This window comes from Corvus cornix, chromosome 2 (assembly GCF_000738735.6).
Source record: "Corvus cornix cornix isolate S_Up_H32 chromosome 2, ASM73873v5, whole genome shotgun sequence".
NCBI lineage: Eukaryota > Metazoa > Chordata > Aves > Passeriformes > Corvidae > Corvus > Corvus cornix.
In genome coordinates, this window is record NC_046333.1 from 83,806,942 (window position 1) to 83,833,311 (window position 26,370).

Consider the following 26,370-nt stretch of genomic DNA (forward strand, 5'->3'; position numbering starts at 1 on the left):
TAGGTATAGCTATGGCCTATACCTATCAAGCATGGCTATACATGAGGACATAGAGAGGGCAAGCTACTATGGTCAGTAAAGAAGGCAGACCACACCAGTAAAGCACAGCCACAGGTGAAACAATGTTCAATATACGTAACGATAAACTGGACATTCCTTGTATGAAGTAAGCGCTTTAGGGGTTACCCAGATGGGTTTTGGTGTTTTATTAATTATTACTGCCAGAAATTAAAAGATTTGGATACTGCATGTTATGTGATTAATTTGCTTCGAATCAAGTAACTTTGAAGATAACGAGTAAATTGTATTTCTGGTTGTTTTTCTTAAACCTATAAAGATTTCCCTGTCTTGGTCACTCTCCAACATAACTACAGACATTTTGAAACCAGTATATTTGGTAACTTGAAAACACTTGAGGTTTTTAGGCTGGGAGGAGAGTACAAGGAATTTAAACATTGGTTAAAATTTCTTTGGAAAGAATTCTGTTAGTTGGTTGCCTATTTTTTTTAATAATAGATGTTTAAGACATAACAGTGCCCAGCAATGTTATTGCAATCCACCCCTCTGTGGTGTAAACAACTAAGTAATGAGACTCACCATGGGATTTTTGAAAAATTCATATTTTGCGTAATTCTTCCTGAACAAAAATTTACTTTCACTTCCCATAGTGGACTCAACTTGAACTATGAGCTCATGATCTTCCAAGCACCTCTCTGTGGAAAAAGAACATGATGTTAACACACAGCCAACCAACAGAAGGAATGAGACCAACTAAGAACAGAAGTAAAACAACCCAGTGTCATTCCATTACCTTTTAAGAAATTAGCAAAACACATTATAATTTTCAAACCATACTGCCATGAGGCAATACCTTACTTTGTAATGTATTACAAAGTTTAACATTATAAGGCAGTGTTCTTCAAGAAATTCTTACATCAAGGCTTCATAAGCACAGACTTTTGAGACAGGAATAGATTTTTTTTTTTGTGTACAGTAGCTACAATAATACAGACAAACTTCTGCTTTTGGCACTGGTTGTATACTGTAGAACTGGAAAGGTGGACAGGTTTAAGGGGGAAAAAAGTTACAGAAAGGCCACTGTTAGGTCTTGAACTATTACTGAAATACAGTGTTGTATTTGATTGCACTCTATAAAACCAGTTCATTTCAAGGTGAACTTCAGGCCTTCATTGTAGATGCTAGACAATGGGGTTTATTATGAAAGAGGTCACAGGATCTACTTTACAGGAATACTGACAGAGACAAATGTTTTGTACACATGACAGGGCAATTTTCTGCTCTAGATTTGGTTACAAGGTAACTCCCCATAACCACCACTTCTCTGGTCAAAAGAATGGGACATCAAAGCATGAACAGATAGCTTAACAAACCCAATTCACTGAATGCAGTAACTCGAAAGCAGGCAACTGGCTAAGTGTGCACTACTTAATGAACTCATTATCTTGACAAGTCTTCAGAACTTTCTGAGAAAATATTTAGGTATTTTTTAAAAGTTTTAACTAGTCAGTGCTTTCATGACTTACATAATACAAAATTAAAAACAGAACTTTAAACAAAAGGCCTGTGACTTGCTGACCAAAGAAGTTTGGGGAGTCCCTTCCCCACTTTATGTTTCTGCAATCCTTGTATTTCTACGGTAAGAAATGCCAGGGTGCCACCCAAGTTCTCTTGGGGTGTTTTCAGGAGAAAGCAAGCAGTCAATGGCACCTCAAAAAGAGCAAGCTCTGAAATATCACTTGAATTACTAAACTCAGCAGATTATGTGATGTTCTTTTATTGAAAATTTAACCTATGATGGAATGATCCCATCATCTATCACCTTTTTCACCTGCACTTAGGTTGTCAGTCATCACCAGCTCAATGACAACTTCAGCATTTACTGTGCATTTGCAATGTCCAGCCTTGCTATAGATTGCATTTTCAAAGGGGTTAACATTGAAAAACTTCCATAGTGGGCTGCTCTCAAATAAAGAGCTGTTTCTTAGTGCATCAGGCATAACACCATTTTGAAGGGGTAGTTCTTTGACTAATGTCCACAACAATACTGCTGCGGGTGGCTGTTAATAAAGGACATTTTGCACCACCTCAGCATTCATCACCTAAACTTACACATTATCTAGGGGCTTTGCAGATAAAGTTTCAGGTATTGCTGATCTGTTGCTATTATCATGGTTTTTAAGCAACTGGTGAAGTCAAATCTCCTCCACATTGTGATGAGGACACATAGGGTGAAGGGCCTATTTTTTAAATTATGCTTCCTCCAAAATACATCTAATTACATTGGTATGAAACTTCATCGCAGTATGAACCCCGAAAGACCACATGTCCTGTTACTGTCTGCTTCTGCCACCACCCAAAGTTGTGGTCTTCGCTTTCCTAACACACTGAACATTGCTTGTCAGGGACAAACTGTTTGTTCTGAGGAAATCAAGTATAGATGAACATTTGTCAATTGGTTTTGTATTTCAATGTTTAGTTTCTGTAAATATACTCGGTGTCTGTTTCTTAGGTGCTTTAGACAACTGACCTAGATGTATTCTGTTACGACATCAAGACCCTTTTGAGATTCTGTGGTGATACTCCCACTGATTTAATGTTTATATTTCCATTTTGATGGTCAAAGCCACCTTGGAAAAAAGGTGCAGCATTTCACAGCACGTGCATGTAAAAAAAGGAAGCTAGTCCTGGTCAGTTTGCTATTACTTCATGGAATACTTGGGAATACTTGTACACTTGGGAAGTCCTTGGTAATTTGCACTCGGTTGGTACAAATGGGATGAACTTGACACATGAGAAACTCAGCCTCAGCCCTGCTTTGAGCTTCCTGCTACAACACTAGAAGCACAGATGTCAGCCTGTTCAGTTCAATAGGTCAGTCTGTCTTCAAGTGGCATTGCTGTTGAAGTGACCAGAAATGTGTCCTTTCAGTTTATCTGATAGGCCCCACTCAGTCTCCTCTACAGACTTCCTGGAACAAACTTTCCCCCCACCCCACCCAAGTTAATCTGTATTATCAGAACTTCTACAGAACTGTAGCAGTGATACAAGGTGGGAAAAGGAGCTGGATTCCATCAGGAACAACTCACAGGGCATGGCCCAAAATTCCCAATTAGAGAATCACTACAAATGACAGGTGGACCCCTGTATGAAATAGCCCACCCTGCCTTTGCATTTTAGCAAGCACTGTGTTTATCTGTTCCACTTTTAATTCACTCGTATTAAGGGAAGTCAATGCACGTAAACAAGAAAATCTATGTACAAAACTGCAGCAATGCTTTCTTCTAACCCTCCCATATTTCAGAGCCCTGCTACGTTCTTTCCTGCTTCAACTGTATTTAAGTAAGATGTACAGTCATTTCTGGAGCTGGAAAAATGAAGCGTGTAGGTAGGGAGGGATGCTTTCAGTGTCCAGACACATACTATCATGTGAATGTCTTCACCATTATTATTTGTGCTAATGTCCAATACAGAGATCTCTGTCCCCATCCTAAATGGATGATAGTTAAGCATGGAATAGAACACAGGGAGAATACCACATTTTATGAACAGGTTAGGTATACTTACAGTAGCAAATGAAATAATGGGACTGATTCAAATTTCATAGACTGCTTAAATATTGACCACAACGTGCTTTAGATATTAGTGGTATGGTGCAGCAGGAACCACTTTCAAATGTCAAATCAAGAAAGTCTGATGGCAAATTGTCCCACCACTGCCTACAGTGAGAACACAAATACTTTGTGCAGTCAAATAGCTGATTAAAGTTATGTGCAAGCACACATGTTATTTGGAATTAACTTGGCTATGCTTGTGAACAGTGAGGTGAGGGTTCCTTACAAAGTGGGACCTCAAAGACCAATGCAATGATAAATATGCAGCTGGCTTCAAAAATTTGATCTTGTCCTCAGTCTGCCCAATAGTAGTACAATGAACTGTTTCTGGAACCCAGCTCTTTTGGAAAGTACTATTAGGCAAAATATGGGGAGGGAAAAAAAAAAGCGAACTAAATGAAGGAACTCCTCTCTTTTGGTGGGCTTCAAGACTACCACCTACAGCATTAAGTCAGCAAGGATGTATTATATAAGAAATAATGTCTTCTGGAAACACAGAATTCTGACTGCTCTTAAACCATATTTCTTTTCACACTAAGTATTTATTCACCATTGTTTCATACTTATACTAGCAATCTTATATCTAGAGGAACAAATATGGGACATCAGACACCTGATGATAACTTCACCCAGGTTGCAGACAGATTACTACATTGATCTGACAGTCTCCAAAATACAGGAAAGCATTTAAGCTACAGAGAAGCTAGAAATAAGCAGCCAAATAATAAAAAAATTCAAACTGCATCCAAAACTGGTGGAAGCATGAAAGTTGATATTTGAAGTTTATTGAATATGTCACAGTGTATACTTTAGACCCCAGATTCAAGAAACTGGATGATTTTGTCTCCTGTTAAATGAACTCATTTATTCCCTTTTCTGTCCTCATCCTTTCAAATATGTGAAATCTGTATAATTACATTTTTTTGATTCTTTAAATATTTTTTCTTTGTTGTCTTTACACCCCCAAAGGTTGCATTACTTCTCTCACAGATCTACTGCGTTGCCTACAGGGGACAACCCTGGAGCAGCCCTTGTGGAAGGAAGTTTGGTGGCTGCTGAAGCCCCATCCTACACACCCCACTTCTCTGGGGGATCGCTTTGTGCTTCAGTTTGAAACAGAGGTCCAAGGCAGGCAGGTCCCCATGTATATAAATGCAGCCCGATAAGTATCTTGCTCTTTTCCCATCATTGTTAATTACCAAGTTATTTGTGTGTAAACAGAAGCTTTTGATTTCCTAATCAGCCTCCTGCCCGATTCATTCAGAGATGTCACACACCAGAGTTTGACAGCACAATTAGTCACCATGGAAGCTATTGTGATGTCACAAACACTGAATTGTGGCATCATTGAATGAATCTGGCAGGAGAAGGATGTTGGTTACAAAGGAGAAGGCTTCTGTTTACACAATACCTTGGTAATCAGCAATGATGGGAAAGAGACTATAGAAAAAAAGAGCCTAGTAGTTTAATGAGCATTGATAAAACTGAAAATTTGTAAAGGTTTTCAGAAGTGCATGTGGCATATTAAGCCACGGAGATAAAGATTCTGTAATTTATACCTTAATTATTCACCTCATCCTATGTCCTCAGAACTGAAAGTATATCACAGACATAGACCAGTGAGTGTTTCATCTTAATTTTTTCATATATTTCTACATTAGGAGAGATAATAAAACCATTCAATAATCAGGATATCCTATGTGTTTGGGGTTTTTGCAAGTGTTAGTCTGCAGAACAATGAATTTGTTAGTGTTTAACAGTATTGGTTTAGGGCATCACAATTCCAGCAAATAATTTCCTTTTTTTATTCGTAAGGGTTCTGAATTACATTTTTAGACATAAAACCCCCTCTGTTAGCTACAGATAGTATTCACAATTCCAGTGCTGGCGATTGCAGCTTATGATTTGTCTTCCTCTCTTTTCTAGAAAAAACGTTCCCCGTGAAGTATATCGACTAATACTCCAAATGCTACACTTTCTAAAGCATTATGGCATGCTATGGAGAATTATAGATAGCATTATCTGAGCGATACGCTGTTGCAAGCTGCACAGCAGAACCCTGCAACTAATCAGTGCCACAAAGTAACAGGAAAAGCAAGACTCAATAACATGAGATCCTTTCAGGTACTGTAATTAAACCAATTCACGGTGTTATTTAATTCCCCACGGTTCTTCCTCTTGCTGCCTTCTTGAAACTGTAACCATGACACCTTAATTTCAATCAGGTGGAGGAGCTGCTGCCTGGAGAGCAGATACCACCGCTGGTCCAGAAATTGCCCATGGATTTGCGGGTGGTGCCACCATTTTTTCCCTGCCTGAAGTCAAGTTTGGCCAACCCCCTCCCCCACCTCAGCATGTCTAGCTTTCATAAGCATTACTGTAGGTATGTAAGGCTGAGTCTCTTCACCCAGGTCTCCCAGCTGGTGATGAGCTGAGCTGTTTCATAGGACCGTACTCTAAGGATCAAGCTTAATTTGCCTAAGCTGTTTATTTGCAATAGCTTCAGACACAGCAAGGCAGCAACAGAGCGCTAGCGTGAAGATTAGACAATTCTTCTTTTTTTATAGAATAAAAAATCGGAATGGGAAATAACGGAAGGACTTTAAATGGCTTAAAACGCTTAACACATCAAATTGTAATACACAGAAAGCACGTATGTGACTTCAGCTAATTGTACAAATAAAAGCAGTGGAAAAGAAAACGTTCCGTCTGGAAGCACATTTATATGAATCACACATATTTTATGTTCCCAGGTAACCATGCCACCCCTTTGACCATTCCCTACCTAATCCTAGGTGAGGGTGATGCTCCACTAGAGTCCAGCTGTTATCATCCACACAATGACTTTTGTAAACGAGCAGCTGACAGAGGTCCCTGGCTGTCATGTCTGCTAGAATCTCGACCACTTTGCTTGTTCCATCTTCACTAAAGACTTTTACATCCTGCAACATAAAGGGTACACTTACAGATCAACAGCTCTGAACATAGGCAAACCACACAGCTACTGTAGAAAAGCATCATCCTCTTGGTGTGAGGGTTCCAAGCACCTTGGCAGCCAGGACAAATGAAATGGATGATTCACTTTATAACACTTTCTCTCGATGCCCCCTAGACCTATTTCCCCTCCCCCCTCCCCAACACCTCCCTGCACTAAACAAAGATTCAGCAGGGTTAATATGACCACGTACACAGGAAAAGTGAGAGAGCAGGTTCTTTATAAAGCTGTGTAAGGTAAGCAAACGTGAAACAATGTCGAGAGAGTACTTTGGCAACAGTGGGCGAGAGAAATCACATCCAGTCAAACACACAATTTTCACTGTGATCCCATCGGAGGCCTCTGAACATTCACAGGGGAGCAGGCCAAGACCCCAAAGATTAAAAACGGCTCTCTTGTTCCCCACTAACTTTTGATTGTTTCATGTGGGGAAGTCCCACTTGCAGTTTGCCGGCAAATCAATTACCTAGCACAGTCCACACATTTCTCTCCCTGCCCTGACTTCTCTTTTGATCCTAGCTTGAAAGTAGTTTGAAACCAAATGTGCACACGCTGCACATCCTAAATATCAATGGGGATGAGAGAGCAAGTCAGGAACCTTCTCCCCACCTCCTGAATTATACAGATGCTTTCCTCTTCGCATTGTTCTGCTCAAGCGAGAGACACTTGCCGCAGAATTATTTCTCCGGGCGAACGTGCAGGTCCCAGATTTAAATCAACTGTGTTTAAAACGCTCCGCATCCTAGTGAGAGAAGGAGAGTCTAACAAAAACCTCGAGGGTAATTTGATATGGAAAATCTTACCTCAACGGCACGTAAAAGGCAGCAGTCGGAAGAACAAGATGGCATTTTAAATGGGGATTGCCTCTTGAGAGTTAGTTCTCTGCCTCCGCCGACCCTCTGCAGCCTGCGGCTGGGCGCCCGGGGTGCCGGCGGCGTCAGGGGGGGCCGTACCCTACCTGTCACGTAGCCCCTGCTATGGGGACTGTTTCTGGGGAGGGAAACAACTCTGCCAGAGCTCCACTCAAAGGGTTACACGCAATCTTTGCGGTAGTGAATCAAACCACACTGTGCAGACCAATCCTAGCCCTCCCTCCGACTGATGTAATCATTTCCCACACACTATCAGACTTCCAAATTATTCCCGCCTCCCCCACCCCCCCCTCCCCAAAAAAAGAAGGAATTACAAAGGAAATGTGTTTTTTTATGACGACCTTGGGGCGCTTGAGACCCCTGGGGCGGCCGCGGGGCGGGGTGTGGGGCGCCCGGCACGCGTGTGCTGCTGCCCCGGTGCCGATCCCGCCCGCAGCCCGGCCTGCCCGCGCTGATGTCATCGCCTGCAACTTGGGCACTTGAACTTCTCCGCCGCCGCTCCCCCGCCCGGCCCGACCCGCGCCCGGCTCCGGCTCCGCTCCCGGCGGTGCCACCGGGCCGGGGGCGAGCGAGCATGGCCGGCGCCGCCCCCACCCCCCCGCTCCCCGGTGCCCCGGCTACGCACAAATTCGAGCCCAGTGAGGGAGGAGTTAAAGCCTCATCCAGCCCAAGTGACTCAAACCCGCGCGTTCAGGAAACGGCTTCATCTGACAGCAGGGATGAGCCAGCTCTTTCGGAAGCGGGCTGAGGAGAGGAGAGGAGAGGAGAGGAGAGGAGAGGAGAGGAGAGGAGAGGAGAGGAGAGGGAATCCCGGTTGCTCTGGGGAAGGCATGCGTGCTGTGCAATGGAACGGCTGCACTCCTGCCAACGCTTAGCCACGCCAGAGGCATCCTCACACACGCAGGAATTTGTTGGGCGTGGGGGTGCCCCGTTTTCTGTCCTGCGGGCAAGTCTCTGTTGTGTCACTAGCCCCGTGTCGCAGCAGAGCCCCGCATCACACCCGCAGCGGTCCCGGCCCGCTCCGCCACTCGGCAGCGCGCCCGTGGGACGGGGGGACACGAGTGGAGGGATGCTCGAGACACCCCGCGGGCATCGCACCGCAGCGTGCGAGTGGGGAGCGTAGCTCTCGTGTTCCCTCCCAGCATGGGCAAGCACACCGAAAAGCCAGTATGCAACAAGACGGAAAGTAGTTACTTTGTTCGTTTCAGTGGGGAATGGGAGGGACTAACACCCGCTTGATATTTTTTTTTTCTTCTACTTTTTGTAGTATAGCGATAGATTGGAAAGCAGGGACGAAACCGTAAAGTTGGTGATTAAAGAATTCCTTTCTACTTTCAGCTTACTCTGTGCATATAACTGCACTTTCTGTATTGAAACTAAACTATTTTGGATGGATTTCCTGCCTCGGGAACCAACCTGGTGACATCATTCATTCATTAATCACGAGAAGCACAGCCCTCTGCTCCCTGCCTCAGCTTTCACCGGGGAGCCCTAATCAGGAATGCGCCACAGCAATCGCCGCTTTTGCAACACCTGGAGGACAGACCCCCCTTTTCCTTTCCTGCTGGGAACATGGCAGTGATACAGGACAGACTGCACTCGATCATCGCCAGTGCCAAGTCCCAGAAGAGGGGCAAAGCTGTTCTGCTGAGGGTGCCTCTCCAGCCCGTGCAGGTGGAAAAGAGAGAACTGTAAGACAACCACCACACTTTTCTCTGTTCCCAAGCATGGAAAGCCTTAATGCCGTGTGGCCACTGGAAGAAAGCTGCAGCTGTCTTTTATGGTCATTCATGCTGTGCTTTCTCGGTATGAAGTAAAGGGGTCATGGGTACGTGTCCCACCCTCCCCCTCCTTTGCCCAGAGTCTGAGCTGATGCCGATGCCAGCCCCCCTGAAGCACCACAGCATCTTAAACTCCTGGATACCCAACACTGCTGTTTGGTGTGCGATTACTGTAATGCCATGTTCCCTCCTCCGGAGAGCCAGGCCCTCTAGGCAGCACCCACTATCCCAACACCACAGCCACTGTGGGAGTTGCGTTACAAACATGGATATGTTCCTTCGTGGGACCAGTCAGCCCTTGGGGTGTTAACAGTGCCTTTAAAGCTCAGGGACTGGAGCGCAGTGGGTGGGCAGCGATGAGCAAGTTAACTTCACTGACTATTAATAGAGCTGTGTTTGCCATCAAGGGCAGTGCAAGGCCACGTATCACCACTGACATCACAGATATAAAACACTGCATCAGGAGGGGTTGTAATGGCCTGAGCTGAACCCTGCCCCGGGGGATGGGAGAGAGGCAGAAGTGAGATGAAACCCTGTGCCTCTGCAGAGGCAAGAGTGCAACAGTCCCCAAGAGGCTTACATGGAAGGTAAGGGGATTTTATGTCCCCACACACCGCTGCAGAGTTATGACGTATAACCACAAATACGAAACCATCTTGATGACAAAGCTTCACCTCCAACTTTCTGACAGTTTCTGTGACAAAAGATGCCAATAACAGTACTCCTGTATCACAGAGGGGACTGAATTTAAAGTCAGTTGGTCAAATCCAACTCTCTCACATTTCGTGTCTTTTTTTTTTTTTTTTTTAAGGAAGCACCTCCCACTTTAAGATATTAAGGGCTCCCTATTCAAACTTCTTCCAGCAGAAACTTGGTGTTTGGAGTGTTTCACTTCCAAAATTGAATTGGGGCTTATTGTCTATAAAGGAAAATGAAGCAGGATTCATTTGAATAAAATACTCCAATAATGAAAACACTTAGCCTGATGAGAGGTTCAAAAAGTTAGTCTGACACTTTTGCCCTGCATCTCTCTGAGAAATGCAGTGAAATGCAACAGCAGACTGCCTGCAACAGTGATTTACAAAAGGCCCTAATTACGTCAGCAGCACAAGGCACCTTCTATTCAAAATTACGGTTAAGAATGCTAAGCCAACCAGAGCACTATATTGGCTGAACATTCAGTGCTTTACAGTGCAAAGGAGCAGATAACAGACTGCACCATTGTTCTGGGAAGAAGTCTTCCCCCAAGCTTTTCTTTTCTTTTTCTTTTCTTGAAAGACAAAAAGACTTAAAAAATTAAAAATTTAAAAGAACATTAATATTCATCACTTCAGTGGTTTCATATAATGGGTCACATATCTTGAGTATCTTCATGTCTGTTTCATCTTCCAGCCTCAGTTCCTCAACCTCACTGCAGTATTTTTTGTGTATCAAGCAATACAAATATTTTAGGAATGTGGAGGGAAAAAAAAACCCAACAAAAACCAGAAAACCAAAACAGTCATGTGATGGTCACATCATTTCTTCTCCACTTTTTGTGCTATTTCTTTCCTTTTTCTTCGAAACAAAACCTATGACTATACACAATCATCACAGAATTTCACTCTGTTAAATGATGTTATGCTGAAAATCTTCAGTGGCAAACAGATCTACATTTACATTCTACAGCCTGAAATTATACGGTGTAATTTATATCAGTGCAAACCAACCTTTGTTATCCTGGGTTATGACTCCACACGTAAGAAGAGAGCACCAGTTATCAGAAGGCCCTCTGACTGAAATCTAATAGATACAAGGTTAAAAGGTTTCAGTGCACCAGTTCAACAAGAGTTTCTCCCTCGGAAAGAGATGAAGATCAGAGACTTCACAGAAAGCCATTAAAATACACTGAAGAGTCATTACTATGATCTGCACAAACTGAAAATCAGTCCAGCAAGTTTTGACTTCCATCCCCCAATTTCACTCACCAAGACTGTTCAGCCATGAGAATCATACAATTGGTGAGGTAAATAGAAGGAAAATGGAACTGAAATGTAAGCATGTACCTTGTGCAAGCAAAAGCAGCTATTTATTGCAGAAGACACCTATGTACCAGGCAGGTACTTGCTGTTTTCACTGGAACCCTGTTTTGATGAGATCTTTTTTCCAAAAGCTTTCTATAATCAAAGCTTATCAGCTCACAAGAGCAGAGTCAGAGTCACTGGAGGAATGGGGAAGCTTTCAATTAGGATCAGTCAACTCAAAGCTGCTGAAGACTCAAGCTCTGCCTGGAGGCTACCCTTAAACTGCTATTTGCCTAGTTGAAAAAGCAACAAATAAAGGAAGGTTTTGCTTCCTAAAGTTACAAACCTTTGAAAAAGAAAGGCCTCTAAGCATGCTCAGTGCACACCTGACAGGCAAGCAACTCAGTCAACCACATCTACATGCTGGAGCACCAGCCAGTCCCCCTGTACTTGCCCAGCAGCATTAAGGCAGTTTTATAAGGCATGGGAATTTCAACTGCTGCAATGAAATAAATATATAGGTCAACCCTATGGCTCTTTTTGCCTTCTCTGTTGCACTGCTCATGCAGGAAAATAGCCCTTCAGACAAACAGCAGCGGTAACAGCAATACATCGTGGCTAAGATCACTTATACACAAGGCATCAGATCGTACTTCCTTATACAAGAAAAAAACCTGTGAGTTATTTGATCATTGCTTTTTTTTCTCCTACGTATACACATAAAACCCTTGGAAATGCTGAGGTTAAGGTTCTCATAGCAACATTAACTCTCTCCTCTGGCATATACTATATTTAGGTACACATTTAAAAGCCTATGAACAACAAAGGAGAACAACTGTTGTACGATCAAGATCTTAAGCCTTTGACTTTCATATTCAGAACAGCAATCTCAAAAAAAAAAAAAACCAAAAACAAACCCCACAACCCCCCACTTTAGTTGGCCATGTTTCAAAACCCTCACTTTGTCCTCCTTCACTGGGCATTGAATTTTAAACCCATTCCCAAGGGTCAGAGAAATAACCTGACCTGAAAGGTAATTACAGTATCATCTTATATTCAGTGGTCACCAAAACCAGTACTGAAGTCATAAATTGCATGAGGGTTGTACTAGCAAGAGAGGTTTTGGGAGTCACAGTGGTGTGGGCAGAGAAGGGCAGGGCAGGACTAGTGCCAGGTTCAAGTCGGCATTGGTATTTGGAGGGTTAGCTCTTCTGAAGCCATCATGTATGGACATCCAATCACACATGCACCCAGTACTTTTGGAGAGTTACATTCTTTCTGGAAGTAAGGGAGAGAGATGGAGCAACTTAACATCTCAAGCACATGACAAAGGCTCCTGACTCTGGACTTAAGCTGGATACCGTAAGCTATGTTGGCTGAATTCATGCCACTGTGGTGATTAATCAAGCAAACATGTCTCTCTGCACTATTTCCATCGTGGTTTAACCCCAGCCAGAAGCTCAGCCCCACACAGGTGCTCACTTACTGCCCCCAGTGAGATGGGGGAGAGAATTGGAGGGAATCAAGTTAGAAAACTGATGGGTTGAGACAAAGCCAGTTTAATTAGGAAAGCAAAAGCCATGTACGTGAGCAAAGCAAAACATGAAACTCATTCCCCGCTTTCCATGGGCTGGGAGGTGTTCAGTCATCCCCAGGAAAGCCCATCATGAGTAACGGTGATTTGGGAAGATTAACACCATCACTTCAAACATTTTCCCCCTTGCCTTGTCCTTCTTCTTCCCCCAGCTTCATATGCCAAGCAAGACACCAAATGGTGCAGGATTTCCCCTGGGTTAGTAGTTGGGGTCAGCTGTCCCAACTGTGTCCCCTCGAGCTTCTTGTGTTCCCCTCCCCTCCTTGCTGGAGGGGTGGGATGAGGACCAGAAAAAACCTTGCCTCTGTGTAAGCACTGCTTAGCAGTGACTAAAACATCTCTGGAATTATCAACACTGTTTTCATCACAAATCCAAAACATGGCCCCATACCAGCAACTAAGAAGAAAATTAACTCTACCCCAGTCAAAACCAGCACAATTACACACTGCAACTGTTGACATTTGAGCTTAAAGAAATAAGCAAAGTGTGTTATGCGGCATGTATACTAAGCACATTTAAAGGAACATATACAATGAGAACATTTTGGGTACTATTGAAGTTTAAAATAGAAATATTGTAGTAACAAGCCAAAGCTTTTCCTCCTCTAATTCAAAACTGCATGTGAAAATGGTTATTTGTTATGCAGGCACTGAATTATCTGCTTGTATCTTCTCAAAACTTGAAGTATTTCTTAAATCTAAAAGTATTGCTCTCTGTATAGGTTCAGTATTGTATAGCAACTGCATCGAAGCATCTGCAAAAATCTCAGCTATTTACATACAACTGTGCAATATCCTCCAAAGGAAAGACTGTGCAGAGCACATTTTCAAGACAGAACCACTGCCTGCACAAACAAAAGATTTATTCCAATGTGTGTGCACATACTTAGAGGCTGAAGGTTTGGAAACTGTAAGTTGCTACCCTGTAATTTCCATATTTTAAAAATAAATAGCAGAATGCAGTTTTAAGTGATACATACCTACATACAGACAACACATCAATTTTGTGACAGTATTCCCAAAAGCTGTTTCAACTCTTTCCCACTTTGGTTTAAGGTTCAGATGTTCAGATAGATCATTTGACCTGTTTGACATTTTCACATCTTCCCACTCAATTCCTCATTTGCCTCCCATTTTTAGGTAAAAGAAAGGAGAAAGACTAATTTTCAATCCTTCTAAGAGTAATAATAGGCCTTTATGAATTTTGCTGAAGCTTCAGGGTATTTGCAGAACACTGGAAGAGTGAAAGCTTGGGAAGCAATTTGTATAGGCTTTGACAGTCCACACCAGCAGGAAGGGAGTGCAGCAACAACCAGCTCACTCAGTCCTGGATTTGGGGGTCCAGACTGTTCCAGCGTTTTCTGTTAGTTTTGACTGTAAGTCTGTAAACGTGCTCCCTTCTCTCCACACAGCTCCTCCTAACAGCAATTGCTTTTTATGCAAAAATCCTTTCTGGTTTCAAGATCCTTTACATACATTAAAAAAGACAGTTACAGACACTGTTACACTCCTTTGATTATGTAATGAAAGGCATTAAATTATGTTGCTGGCATTAACCTTTATCTTTCATATATTTTATTGTGCAATTTATCCCTAGATTGCAATTTTCCTCAGCTGTGCTTACAGAATGCATTATTTATTGTCTGAATTTGCTCCAAGAGAAAGGTTAGTACAAAAGTTCTTGCAAACAATTTAAATCACTAACAACCCTAGAAAGGGTAATACAAAGGAAAACCATAATAATTTCTTGATTAAATCCTTAAGTAACCAAGCTAGTTACTGAGTATTTTAAATTGCTCTGCCATTATAAATTACTCTGTAGAAAAGGAATTATTACCACATCTTCCTTGCTGCACAGGCTTCCAACCACAAGAACCACATTAATTTGAAGCTTGGCAGAGGGTGCAACAAGGCTCCAGGGAGCAACTTCTCATAGGATTTAGGAAAATGGTACAGGTCCCCAAGACTTGGATGGCTCCTTCTTTCCCACTAGGACACTGCGACAACTGCAGCTGAGGCCCTTGTCATCTAGGGCCCAGGCCACCCTACGAGCCAAAAAGCCATTTCAGCACAGGGTTTGGCAATGTGCAATTGGCTTCTCACTTTGATTTACGATTATTCCAGTAGAACTTCTGCATGGGTAGTCCACAAAACCCCCCTTCCCTTGCACGCTTTTCTGGGGAGAGAGGAGCAGAGAGGTTGCAGAGCAGACCTCTGCAGGAACACCTTTAAGGGCTGCAGGCACACCTAGACCTGGCTCCAGCACTCTTATTTGCATGTACCCGTCCAGCCACATATTGTTAGGAAAGGCACCAGGGACTGCTTTCAAAGATGTCTTTGGAGACTGAGGATTAATATTTGAAGATAGATGCATTTTTAAAGCATGGGAAAACCTTGGGGGCGGTGACTGTCTCTTATGTGATAAAATGGGACCTTAGGTTGATGTAGTAACAGAAATAAAATAGAACAAAAACAGCAGCCCAACAATAGGCGACAATGCCAAATAAACTATATTTGGAATGTCCAGACACAACAAAACAAACACATTATTTTAAGAATGAGTAGTTATGAAATTTGTCGTGAACAAATGAAATCCAATTTACCTAGTCTGGTAGCAGAGGAATCTAAGCAAGCATTAAGATGTAGGGCTGGACAGAAATTACAAACTTAGAATGCAATACAGGGGAAGACAAAGATAGACCCTCTTCCCACTCCTGTGTGTTTCTCCAACCCAAAAAAGTAATCACAAGGAGTGAAAAAGCCAAGGATTTAAGGACTTGTAAATCTGTTCCCCAGTGCTTGCAAGTGCAGAGTTCCTAAGGTTTTCTCTGCATCCCTGAAGGCTAGAATGAATTAAATCAATTATCTATCTTCACAAGAGTTCCTTTATTCCTCACACACACACACACATCCTGATGAAGCAATGACATCCCAGACCAGGAAGTTACACCAAAGATGCCAGGAGAGAGGGGGGGCTGGAAAGCAAAACAAAAGAAACTTTAAGAAAAACCTCTATGAATTCAACATGCATAGATCAGAGAAGAATCAAGTATGGTACATCACATGGAGACAAAACACAAGGGCTACAACCAACGTAAGTGTGAGAATATGAAGATGAGAACAACTTAGGGCAGTGAAAAAGATAATGGAAGCTACTGGAAAAAAAAGGGCAAAACATGGAGAAAGACTCCTAATGAAAACCAGCTGTAACCTACAGACACTCAAGGACTGATGACCATTTAAAGTATAAACACCCTATGAAATCTACATCACAACGGCTTCCATGTGCTGAAAATCCCAAAAGCTCAAGCACATCTTGGAAACACAAAATTCCCGCACTCTGACAGCATCAGGCGCAACTCCCAATCAGTTTTTCCAAAGGGGCTGAGTTCATACTGCTCTGATAGCAGCAGCAGGGTGCTTTGTAAGGAGAGGGTGACAGGCTTAACCACAGTGGCATGGCAGAGCATCCCTAATGCCCGGCTGTCAGCTGCCTCCGCGCTGTACAGTGTGCAGCAATATTGCTCAACTTCCCGTCTCCCAAGCTACCGGCTCTGGAAGGCGGCGATTCCAAGCAGCGAGTATCAGCTAATTGTTGCAGCCTGCAACGTCCAGGATGTTTTATGGGACAGTTTGTCACATGCACATAGTAAATGCTTTTAAGAGAGCTGCTCACATTGGGCGGGGGGTGGTGGCGGGGGGGTATTTCTGTGCAACTGTGTAAGCATCAATTGTGTGGCCAGAATTAACCCCCTGCAGATCTTTACCCAGGAAAAGTTATGTCAGTGGAAGAAGAGAGCTTATGTTATCCTCTCCCCAAAGCATGTGAAATTCACATTTTCAGCAATTTCTTTAATGGGAAGAAAACTGTTCCATGACACTGCTCTGCTGTTTAATTTTTGGTAGATTTAAGTATCAGAGGAGAACAGTGGTGTGATATAGCAAAAGTTTCCAGGGCTGATGTAAGATCTAGGATTATGGCACCACAATTAAGCTGGATATTCTTTCTTGAATGCAGCTAGCCCCATGCAAATCTCACTCTCTTCCAACCTGCTAAGAATTTTTCATTTTCAGTGGAAAAAAAGTGAGAAAAATATTGGCATAAATCCAAAACCAACAATGCAAGGAGTTTATTAGCATACAGTGTCTAACTACCCCACCCCAAAACACCTAATGTAGAGATCCAAGGTACCAAGAAATTTTTCACATCTCTCACTACTCTGCTTCACTGCTGCACCCATCCATCCGTGCACACTACAGGAAGATCAACTCTTGAGTTTAAGTCCACAGCAAGCATCTCTAACTTATCTATTTCCAAGTCCCCTCTCCAGGGCTTGCTCGAGACCACTTTGCATACCCCTTCCTCTAAGTAGGGGCACCACAAACAAAAAAACAAACACAAAAAAACCCCACACAACCCAACCCTTTGCTTAGCTTACAGGGACAAATTCCCTGCTGCCATGGTTACCACTCCAACTTCTCCTGTGGAACTAGAAATAAAAAAAATAATAAAAAAAAAACTTCCCTGAGAACAGACGGCTATATGTTAGCTCTCCCTCCCCTCACTCATCATTGTTAGCCACTAAATCAGCTACATCTGGCATATTTAATTTGGACTAAATGAAATGTCACTAATTAAAAAGATGCCGAACAAGCAATCCATGACATTATAGAAACAGCTTAGTATTCAGCCTATTATGAACTGAAAGGAATCAACCAGTTTTTACCAAAAGCTGAGAAACAAAGGCAACTAAATGGTCCTCTATACAATCCTACTCACAACAATGTCCTCCAGCTTTTCCCTATCATCTACATGTACTGAGGTTTCCAGGCATTAATTCCTGGAGCAGCAGTGGCTCAAAAGTGAAGTAGTTAGCTCATTATAGATTGTATTATATGGATTGAAGTCTGCAGCATTTATGCCAACTTTTAAAAAGAAGGTTACTTTGCTAAAGCTACAATGAGTAAAGACATTCACCAGGCATACACACAAGTTGCTTTAAAGGACCTGTGGCCACATAGCAGATGAACAGTAATAGCCTCTCCTCTCTTCTCTCATGTTCTCCCCAGTTCTCAGTGGCCTGATTTGAAGTATCACAAACTACTCCATCCTTCCTCTCTTGCAGCTCCTCTCTTCAGCCCATTCCTGAAGGTTAATATGTCAGCTCTCTGCACCTCCTGCTGCAGGTTGCAGTGCAGAGATGTGAGCACTGCTTTGTACCAACACCTATTCCAGAGCAGCTCCTCTTACCCTGATACCAAGACACCCTCCCCACCCAGTCCTTCCCATCGTACTACACATCTTTCTCCTTTGCAGGTACATCGTTATCAGTATTCCACTGCCGCTTATCAAACAGATTTCAGTGCAAAGCTGCACGGAACCATATAAACCTCTTTTCACAGCCCTTACATGTTTTCCATCATCTTCTTTGCCAACTGGTAATCTTTCATTCTATCCCTTGTGACTAGTTGGATAAGCATTTGAGTGATGTTATTTTTAGTGCCTCCAAAGCTGAGGACTTCCCATGAGAACAGATCATCTTCTAAATGCTCTAGTCCAGGTTCTCATCATTTATAAATCAGACGACTGGCTCTTCTATTTTTACTGATATATGACATAGAACAGATATTTAGGTGTACTTTGATTGCCATTGCTCAGTTTCAGTACTGTTCATAATCAAATAAGATCCCAACGTTCAACATAGAAATCCCTCCCCTAAAGTAAATTTTAATAGAATTCTTACAAGATATTCAAGTGGATTGTGTTGGTAATGCTGGCACATGCCAGGCAAGCACAAACATTACTCTTAGAAACTCGTAGTTATAAATGAATTAATAGGGAGCTTTACCCTCATAACTCCAAACTTTATTATTAAAGACATAACACTGAGACGAAATGTTTCAAGATCAACACACCTTTAACCGTTCTTTGGTTTGGGTTTTTTCTTTTCATTATAAAAATTTAAGAAGAAGAAAAGGCTCATATGAGGTTAAGGGATGGAAGGGATATCTGGAGGTCATCTGATCCACCCTGTAACTCAAGCAGGGTCACCTAGAGCCCTTTTTCCGGGACAGCGTCCAGGTACCTTGGAGTATCTCCAGGAACAGAGATTCTCAACCTCCTGGGCTGTGACTGAGAGCAGGCAGTCACCCTCACAGTTAAAAGTGTTGCCTCATACTCTGAGGGAACATCCTGTATTGCCATTTGTGCCCATTACCTCTGGTCCTACCACCGGGCACCACTGGAAAGAGCCTGGGTCTTTCCTCTTGGCACCCTCCCTCAAGGTAATTATACACATTCAGAAGATGCTCCTGAGCTTTCTCTTCTCCAGGCTGAACAGTCCTAGCTCTGTCTGCCTTTCCTCACAGCACAGATGCTCCGGTCCCTTAATCACCTCTCTAGGCCTTTGTTGGATGTTCTCCAGTATGTCCCTGTCTCTCTTGTGCTGGGGAGCCCAGAACTGGACCCAGTACTCCACACGTGGCCTCACCAGTGCTGAATAAACCTCCCTTAACCCACGGGCGATGCTTTGCCTTTGGCAGCCCAGGCTATCATCAGCCTTCTTGGCAGCAAGGGCATATTGTTGGTTCACATTCAACTTGGAGTCCACCAGGATCCCCAGGTCTTTCTTTGCCAAGCTGTTTTCCAGCTGGGTGACTCCCAACATGTAGTGGTGCCTGAGGTTGTTCCTCCAAAGGTGCAGGACTTTACACTTGCCCTTGTTAAACTCCATGAGCTTTCTTGCAGCCCAGTTCTCTAGCCTCTAATCTCTTATACAGATAGTGAAAAGTTATGTAACCACCATGACATTAACTAAAAGCATAAAAAAGTTCTAGTTTGATCATACTTCAGGAACCCTAAATAGGTCTTTTCGTAGGATTCTTCATCACTATTTTCCCAAGCCAAGCCAAAGTGGTTCAAAAATTCCTTTTAAGTTAGTGTTACAGTCTGTTTGTCAAAGGCTGATGAACTTAACAGTGGAGGTATAAATCACAAAGAATCACACAGAATCACCAGGTTGGAAGAGACTTTCAAGATCACTGAGTCCAACCCATGCCCTAACACCACCTCAACTAAACCACGGCACTGAGTGAAGTAGTGTGCCAAAATCAATGTCACGATAAAAAAATGCTTCCTCATATAGAACTAGATAACATAATGCTAGAGATCTGATGCCAAAGCCTGCACGAAAGAAAATGATACTTCTTCATTCAGCATCTGCTTCAGATTATTTTACATGGAAGTCACTGCTGCTCTGAAGCTGTCAAGGCACAGTCAGCTTCCAATTAAGCTATCTTATCGTTGAAGTTGATTGGAAGCAAAGCTTTCTCCTCCCTATAGGCATCCCCCTAAAAGCAGGTAATCTGAGATAATTTCCTAACGTATGTATTCTGTGCTGTCCACCCAATTAAATATTTTACACAAATGCAATCAAAGAGCCTTCTCTCTAATTGAAAAGTTTATGCAACAATTTTCATGAGGATCCCATTAATCATTTAAAATAATTACCTGCATCAAAAAGACAATTATATTCAAATAGCTCACGTGCCTAGTTTCTTTGTTCAGTGTAGGCAAATGGGTATGAAAAAACTCCTCAGAGGAAAAGACCAAACATTGGGCAAATCTTTTAAGAGAAGAGACACTCCCTAGGAAACAATTCTGCATGATATTAAGTGGGAAATCTTTTAACAGTGGCCTTTCTACTGTAGCTGATCATAGAGAAACCAACCATTTCCAAGACTCAGAAAGGCAATGACAAGGGAGCTGACTGTATTTTTATGTGCTATAGATAAAACTCATTACCTACAAGCATGCTTCCTTCTGCCCCTTTCTCCCCTCCCTAAATTATTGTCACGAGGTTAAAGAAATCCACCATGCAGAGATACCAGTAACTTTATCTCTGTCCTGGCACGAATGATAATTTTTTTCTCAAAGGATTTTGATGGCTCTGTATCTATATCATGGATCTTCTTTAGGATTATGCTGAGAAAAATCTGGGTCATTGAAACCTTCTTGAACTGAACCACAGAGAAAATGAAAGAGAATATAAAGGCACTGATATCAGGTTTATTAAAGGAAAATGCCTATTCCCAAGCTCATTTTTCCCCCCAGACTGACTGGCAGAAGGTAGATCAACCTTTGGACATCTTTCTTATTCTGAAGTTTCTATTTCCATGAGTGCAAAATTCCATTCCCTTTAAAAATAAAACATTTTTTTAAATGTTGTGCACTTGGCTCACAGACCCAGCTACCTAAGTACAAGTTTAAGAAAGCTAGGCTTAAAGGGCAAAAGTACAACTTAGATCAACATGTAACAGAGGACATGTAAACTTCTCAAGATCTTAGGGTCCTGAGCAACATAATAATTTAGTAGTCCCTTCTAGACAAAACTTGAATAAATACATTTGAATGCAAACAGTGTTTCTCCCTTCCCTTCCTGCCCCAAACAGTAGCTTGGGTTTGATATGAATCTGAATACTAAAGAACTGCTTCCCTTAGTCTCTATGCTTATTGCAGGCTTGTATTTATGTAAACTAGAAACACTTAAATATCTCCTATACATTTCAAATTTCAGTATCTAATTCTTCCATTCAATTGCCATGTAGAATTTCATAGGCTAAATATATGGTTGTACATGAGAAAATTAACTTATTTTGAAGTGTCTTTTAAAAACATATTGTATTAATAACTGGCAATAATGATTAATATTAGCTGTTAATTATTACTTCACTTCTAACTGTGTCAAACCAAATCTGCCAACTTCAGCAAATCTCACTAGTTACCACTCTCCATTCATGTAGAGACAATTCTACACATAAGAAAAACTTTATTGCCTTTTCAAGCTTCAGAAGGTTGGTGGCTTTGGATGGTGACTGATGGTTTCTTACTGGAGAAAAATCTATCTAGCCTTTTCTACAGCATAGAAGAGTGTCACAACACTTGCTTCTTCCACAATCCCCCCATCTTCCTGCACGAGATTACACATGGTAAAAGTAAAACATTTTGGCTACTTGCAGAGGATTAACAAAAAATCTTCAGTACTGAAACTATTTTTGGTTCAACTGTTGCTTATACACTCTTCAACATAACAGATAGTGATCAGACCCAGAGTGTAACTTGTAAGAAATAAGTGGGTTTGTGAATTTGTTTCCAGAGTTCTGCAAGTTCTTCTTTCGGTGAACCCATCTGTACACAAAACAACCCAAGTTTGCTTGGCTCACATTAACTGAGGCTTTGCCAACCTGTGCACCCTATGAATTTCACTTTTCAAAGTGTAACAAAATAGCTGGTGCATGAACTTTCTTCAGCTATGCCATGAAAACCCTGTTTAAAGAATAAGTGAAAAGGTACATCCTCTTTGAGCATGATACAGCACACTTCCCTTCCACAGACAGTGCCTCATTAGACCAAATGTTTTAATCCTCTCTGCAGAGACCATTATTTTCCATGTGTACAGACTGGATTAGGCAAATTACCAGGTAGCCTCATTCTGGGGTTCAACATGGAAAGCATCTTGAGATGACAAATTCAGCTTTTTTAGTTAGCTAAAACATCAGAAAGAGATCTTAATGACTTTGATTGTCCATTACAAAGATGATCAGTTGGGGAAATTAATCCTCCTTCCTTCTTCACAAACCAACTCGAGTTTGTTGCATTTGGTTTTCTAAACAAAACAAGAGCTAAGGGTAGCTTTCCCTAGTACAAAATCAGAAAGAAAATCAGAGGTAAGTTACTTTCTGAAATGGCAGTCTAGTTCCACAACCCTCTTTCTTAGAAACTCCTGCTATTGCCCTCCCCTGTGGTCTTACTGGCTCTTGAAGAAGAGATATTCCCCCAGCCCAGATTCCCATTTGTTACTAATTTTTTTTTTCTCAAGAATTGGCATCACTACTGTGTATCAAGTGCCAATGGCTAAAACTATCTGTCTATGAGAGTCTGTATTCCCTCCCTAAATCTTATCTATAGTCCTCTACTGAAAAGGCTACCTCAAATGTCTGAGAACTGAAGAAGACATTGGCCGTTCAGGCACACAGTCAAACAAGGCCCGATTCGGTCCCAATAAAATCGCTCGGTAACTTAGGGGAAGGAAAGGATCTTCATGATCACAGATCACTACCTGGTTTGCATTCCACCTGAACTACACAGAGGTGGCAGTCACCTCAGCTGTCACTAGCCACCTCAGTCAAAGCACATCTCCTCTTCACTGTCATTCAGGTTCCCACTGCGCTCAACGGAAGGAGGAAGAGGCGCTTTGTGCAATTTATCATCTTTTATAGCTTTGCTACCCTAGGACAGCATGAAAGCACTTGACAGGTTCTTCCCTATCTCACCATTAACTGGAGACAAGCAACCCAAATACGAGGTGAGGAGGAATAGAGCACACATGAAGGTCCCTTGGCCAGACCATAAGGCTCATCAAGCAAAATACGGAATGCAACAACTTCCCAAAAAAGCACTTGCTGTTAAGTTGTTTTTGACAGGAAGCAAGCAGCCACCTGAAGAGGTCTGTGAACAGAAGGACAGTAAAAGGCTGGGACTACCATGTCTGCATCTGACAGCAGGGATCTGACAGCAGGGATCTGGCAGCCTAAGGGTGATTAAACACAACTCTCTGACAGAGCTTTTATGAAACTTTTGTACTGAGTTTGAGCCAACTGCTGATTTGACCACTCATGATATGAAGTTGGACACAAAAATGTGAAGATTACCTTCACCAAGAAATCCCAGTATCTTCCTTTGAAGTTAAAGTTTTTTATCTCCACTTCTCCCAAGCTGAGATTCAAAAAAGGGCTCCGTGTAGGTGGGAAAACAACTATGCTGGATATGTTCATTAGTCTACATGCCACTTTCCAGCAGAAAAAAACATACACATCAAATAATATGAAAAGCACGGCCACTCCTACTACTTCTTTGTTGTAGTAAAGATCTCCAAGTTTGTCTGACAGTAATGAATACCCTTTATAATTCAATATGGAATTGATAATCAATACAGGTATTTAATTCCAGATACTGGTAGCTCAGCTACAGCATACAAACCTAATTTGTAACCATGTTATGCAAAATCAAATACGTCCTCCAAAAATACTTTATTATGGTTGTAGTGAAAAAGCAGAATTGCCCAGCACAAAGAAATACTCTTCAACAACCATTCAAAAGATCTATTAAGTGACTCTAAGAAAACTTGCGTTGCAAAAGTTTTGCACCAACACAATTGGGTTTGTACAAAAAAATCATGGAAGAAGTCCTTCCAAACCAGGGTCAGAGTTGTGCATTGACTGCAAGTCTAAGCCAAGCAATCTGAGCTACTATCCAATCAGACTTTAAATACCTTCTCTTCAAACATTTCTAATGTATTTCTTGCACTCAGTGAGACCTTACTGGTTTGAAATTTTATATAAATATTGTGACATAATTTAGGAGGAAAAAATTACTTTCTACTTCTCTACATTTACATATTTTAAAATTAAAAAATGAAGATATTTAACTAATTTCCCTACAATCCATCAGTCCTCATACCTAGATATTGCCACTAAGTTGCACCTAATATGTGCAGAAAAGACACAGCTGTAGCAGAGATGAACTCAATTATGCAGAAAGCAGAGACTGCTCCAAACTCAAAAATGCAGTCATTACGAATCATGTCTGACACTGTACATGTTTTTTATATAATTTTCGCTGGAAATTTTATTAGGGTCTCCCCTTTCTTAATGGCTAGTATTTGAATGGAGGGCTATTAGTACTTCCAGGCCCCTGGCATGGGGATGAAACAAGCCCTTTGCATGCACATCATCCTTGAGGATTTTGATAGACAAGTTAAACATCACAGCTTTACAGCTGCATGTTGGAGGGCTTGGGAAACAGGCAAAGCAGAGAAGTTGATGTGACCATGTTTACAGTGCTGTAAAAGTTATTTCACCATCTTCAGAGCTACTAGATTATTTATTTATTTGAGCGATAAAGGTAACATATAGAAAGCTTCCTATGAAGTTCATTCAGCTCTTTCATTTTAATGATTATGTGCTGTCGAAGCAAGTCTTTCACCTCAAAGCCATTTGGACATTGATGGATGAACTGCTGGAGACACCCAAAGCCAGCACCTGCTGCACAGGCAATTTCTCTACTCCCTGAAAGATTCCATCATGCTCTGTCTCGCTTCTTGCAGGATTTCCTGCAAAGAACTGAAATCCTAAAAGGTTTTTCTGTGACCTCTGAAGATCATCCAAGTGCTATTCCATGGACACAGAGGGCAAGACACAATGAAACCTTAGACACAGCAGCTAGCACAACCTTGGGCAGAGCACAAAGTTAATTTCTTGTTAGCCAGATTGGCTTGAAGTTCCTCTGTATTACTTGAAGTGTTGCAATTAAGTACTGCTCTAAGCTATGCTTAATTAGCCTGTAAGCAAATGCTCATTTGTAACTTGCATGCAGTGTAACACAGAACTGAATGTTCACTGGGAGCAACGGGAAATTACACTGAAGGTACAATTGCACAAATATAGCTGGGAGCCTCCTGATTTTCCCCTTCTTACTAATATCCTAGAAAATACTAAAAAATGTGTTACATTGTACAAATGGTTAGAAATAGACAATCTTTATCCCTGTGACTGAATGTGGTGCTCTTGTGGGCTCACAGCTGATAAGCACTTCACTTCCCTTGGAATGACAGCCTCTCTCTGCAGAAGATGAAAAGCCCAGGATTAAGATTACCTTTTCCAACTGTGCAGGCAAAACAAAAACAAACCCAACAACCCAACACCAAAAAAACAACCAAAGGCCCCAATACACTAGGATGCAAATCATGGTGGGTAAGTATGCTCAAAGAAAAACAAAAAGCAAAACCAAAACTTTCACCCAAAGCACTGACTGGATCCATGTTCAGGAGTAAAACCCAGTCTCAGCACCGCTCATAAAGAGAAAAAAAGAAATAAGTGTTCTCAAATACACTTAGGACCTTTTAAATGCTAGAAATGGAATGACATTAGCTCAAGCATAGCAATTTTTCAGCAAAACATTATTTGAGTCTGCCTTTTAGAGGATGCTCATTTGACAAAGCTGTAACACAAGAGGCAGGACTCAGCCTCACTTGGATGAGCTTTACAAAGCTTTAACAAGCTAGTTTGTTAAAGAAAAAAGTTCAAACGTGTCTTGGTTTTTGAGACAAAACTTCAGGAGGAACCACCCTGGAATGAGCGTTCCTCCCTTTTCCTCCGTCAATGAGACAAATGGGTCACAAGGAGTGGAAGTGGGAAAAAGAAACCAAACTGTTTATTAACATAGGAACAAAACAGGGTAGAACAGGATAAAAAAAACAAAACTCAAAATACAACAAATGCCCAGAGAGGGAACAGACCCCCGGGCTTGCACCAGCTGGGGCCACCCCACAGGCTCCCTGGACTGGCGAGGAGGGAAGGGAGGCAGTGGGCAAGGGGAAGGAAAGGGAAAAAAGAACAAGAAAAAGAACCCCACCAGAACCTTTTCCCAGCTATCT

At 42.0% G+C, this 26,370-nt stretch overlaps 1 protein-coding gene across 4 annotated transcripts in view; it reads right to left on the reverse strand.

The window, feature by feature from the left end:
- Positions 1-26,370, reverse strand: part of GRB10 (growth factor receptor bound protein 10) — a 145,738-nt gene that overhangs the window by 17,731 nt on the left and 101,637 nt on the right. For all 4 annotated transcript variants that reach the window (XM_039548443.1, XM_039548445.1, XM_039548444.1 and 1 more), the window contains 2 exons: positions 6,418-6,574; positions 598-713 (listed from right to left, as the gene is read on the reverse strand). In XM_039548443.1, coding sequence (XP_039404377.1) covers positions 598-713; positions 6,418-6,574 — 273 coding nt within the window. The remainder of the gene's footprint in view (positions 1-597; positions 714-6,417; positions 6,575-26,370) is intronic.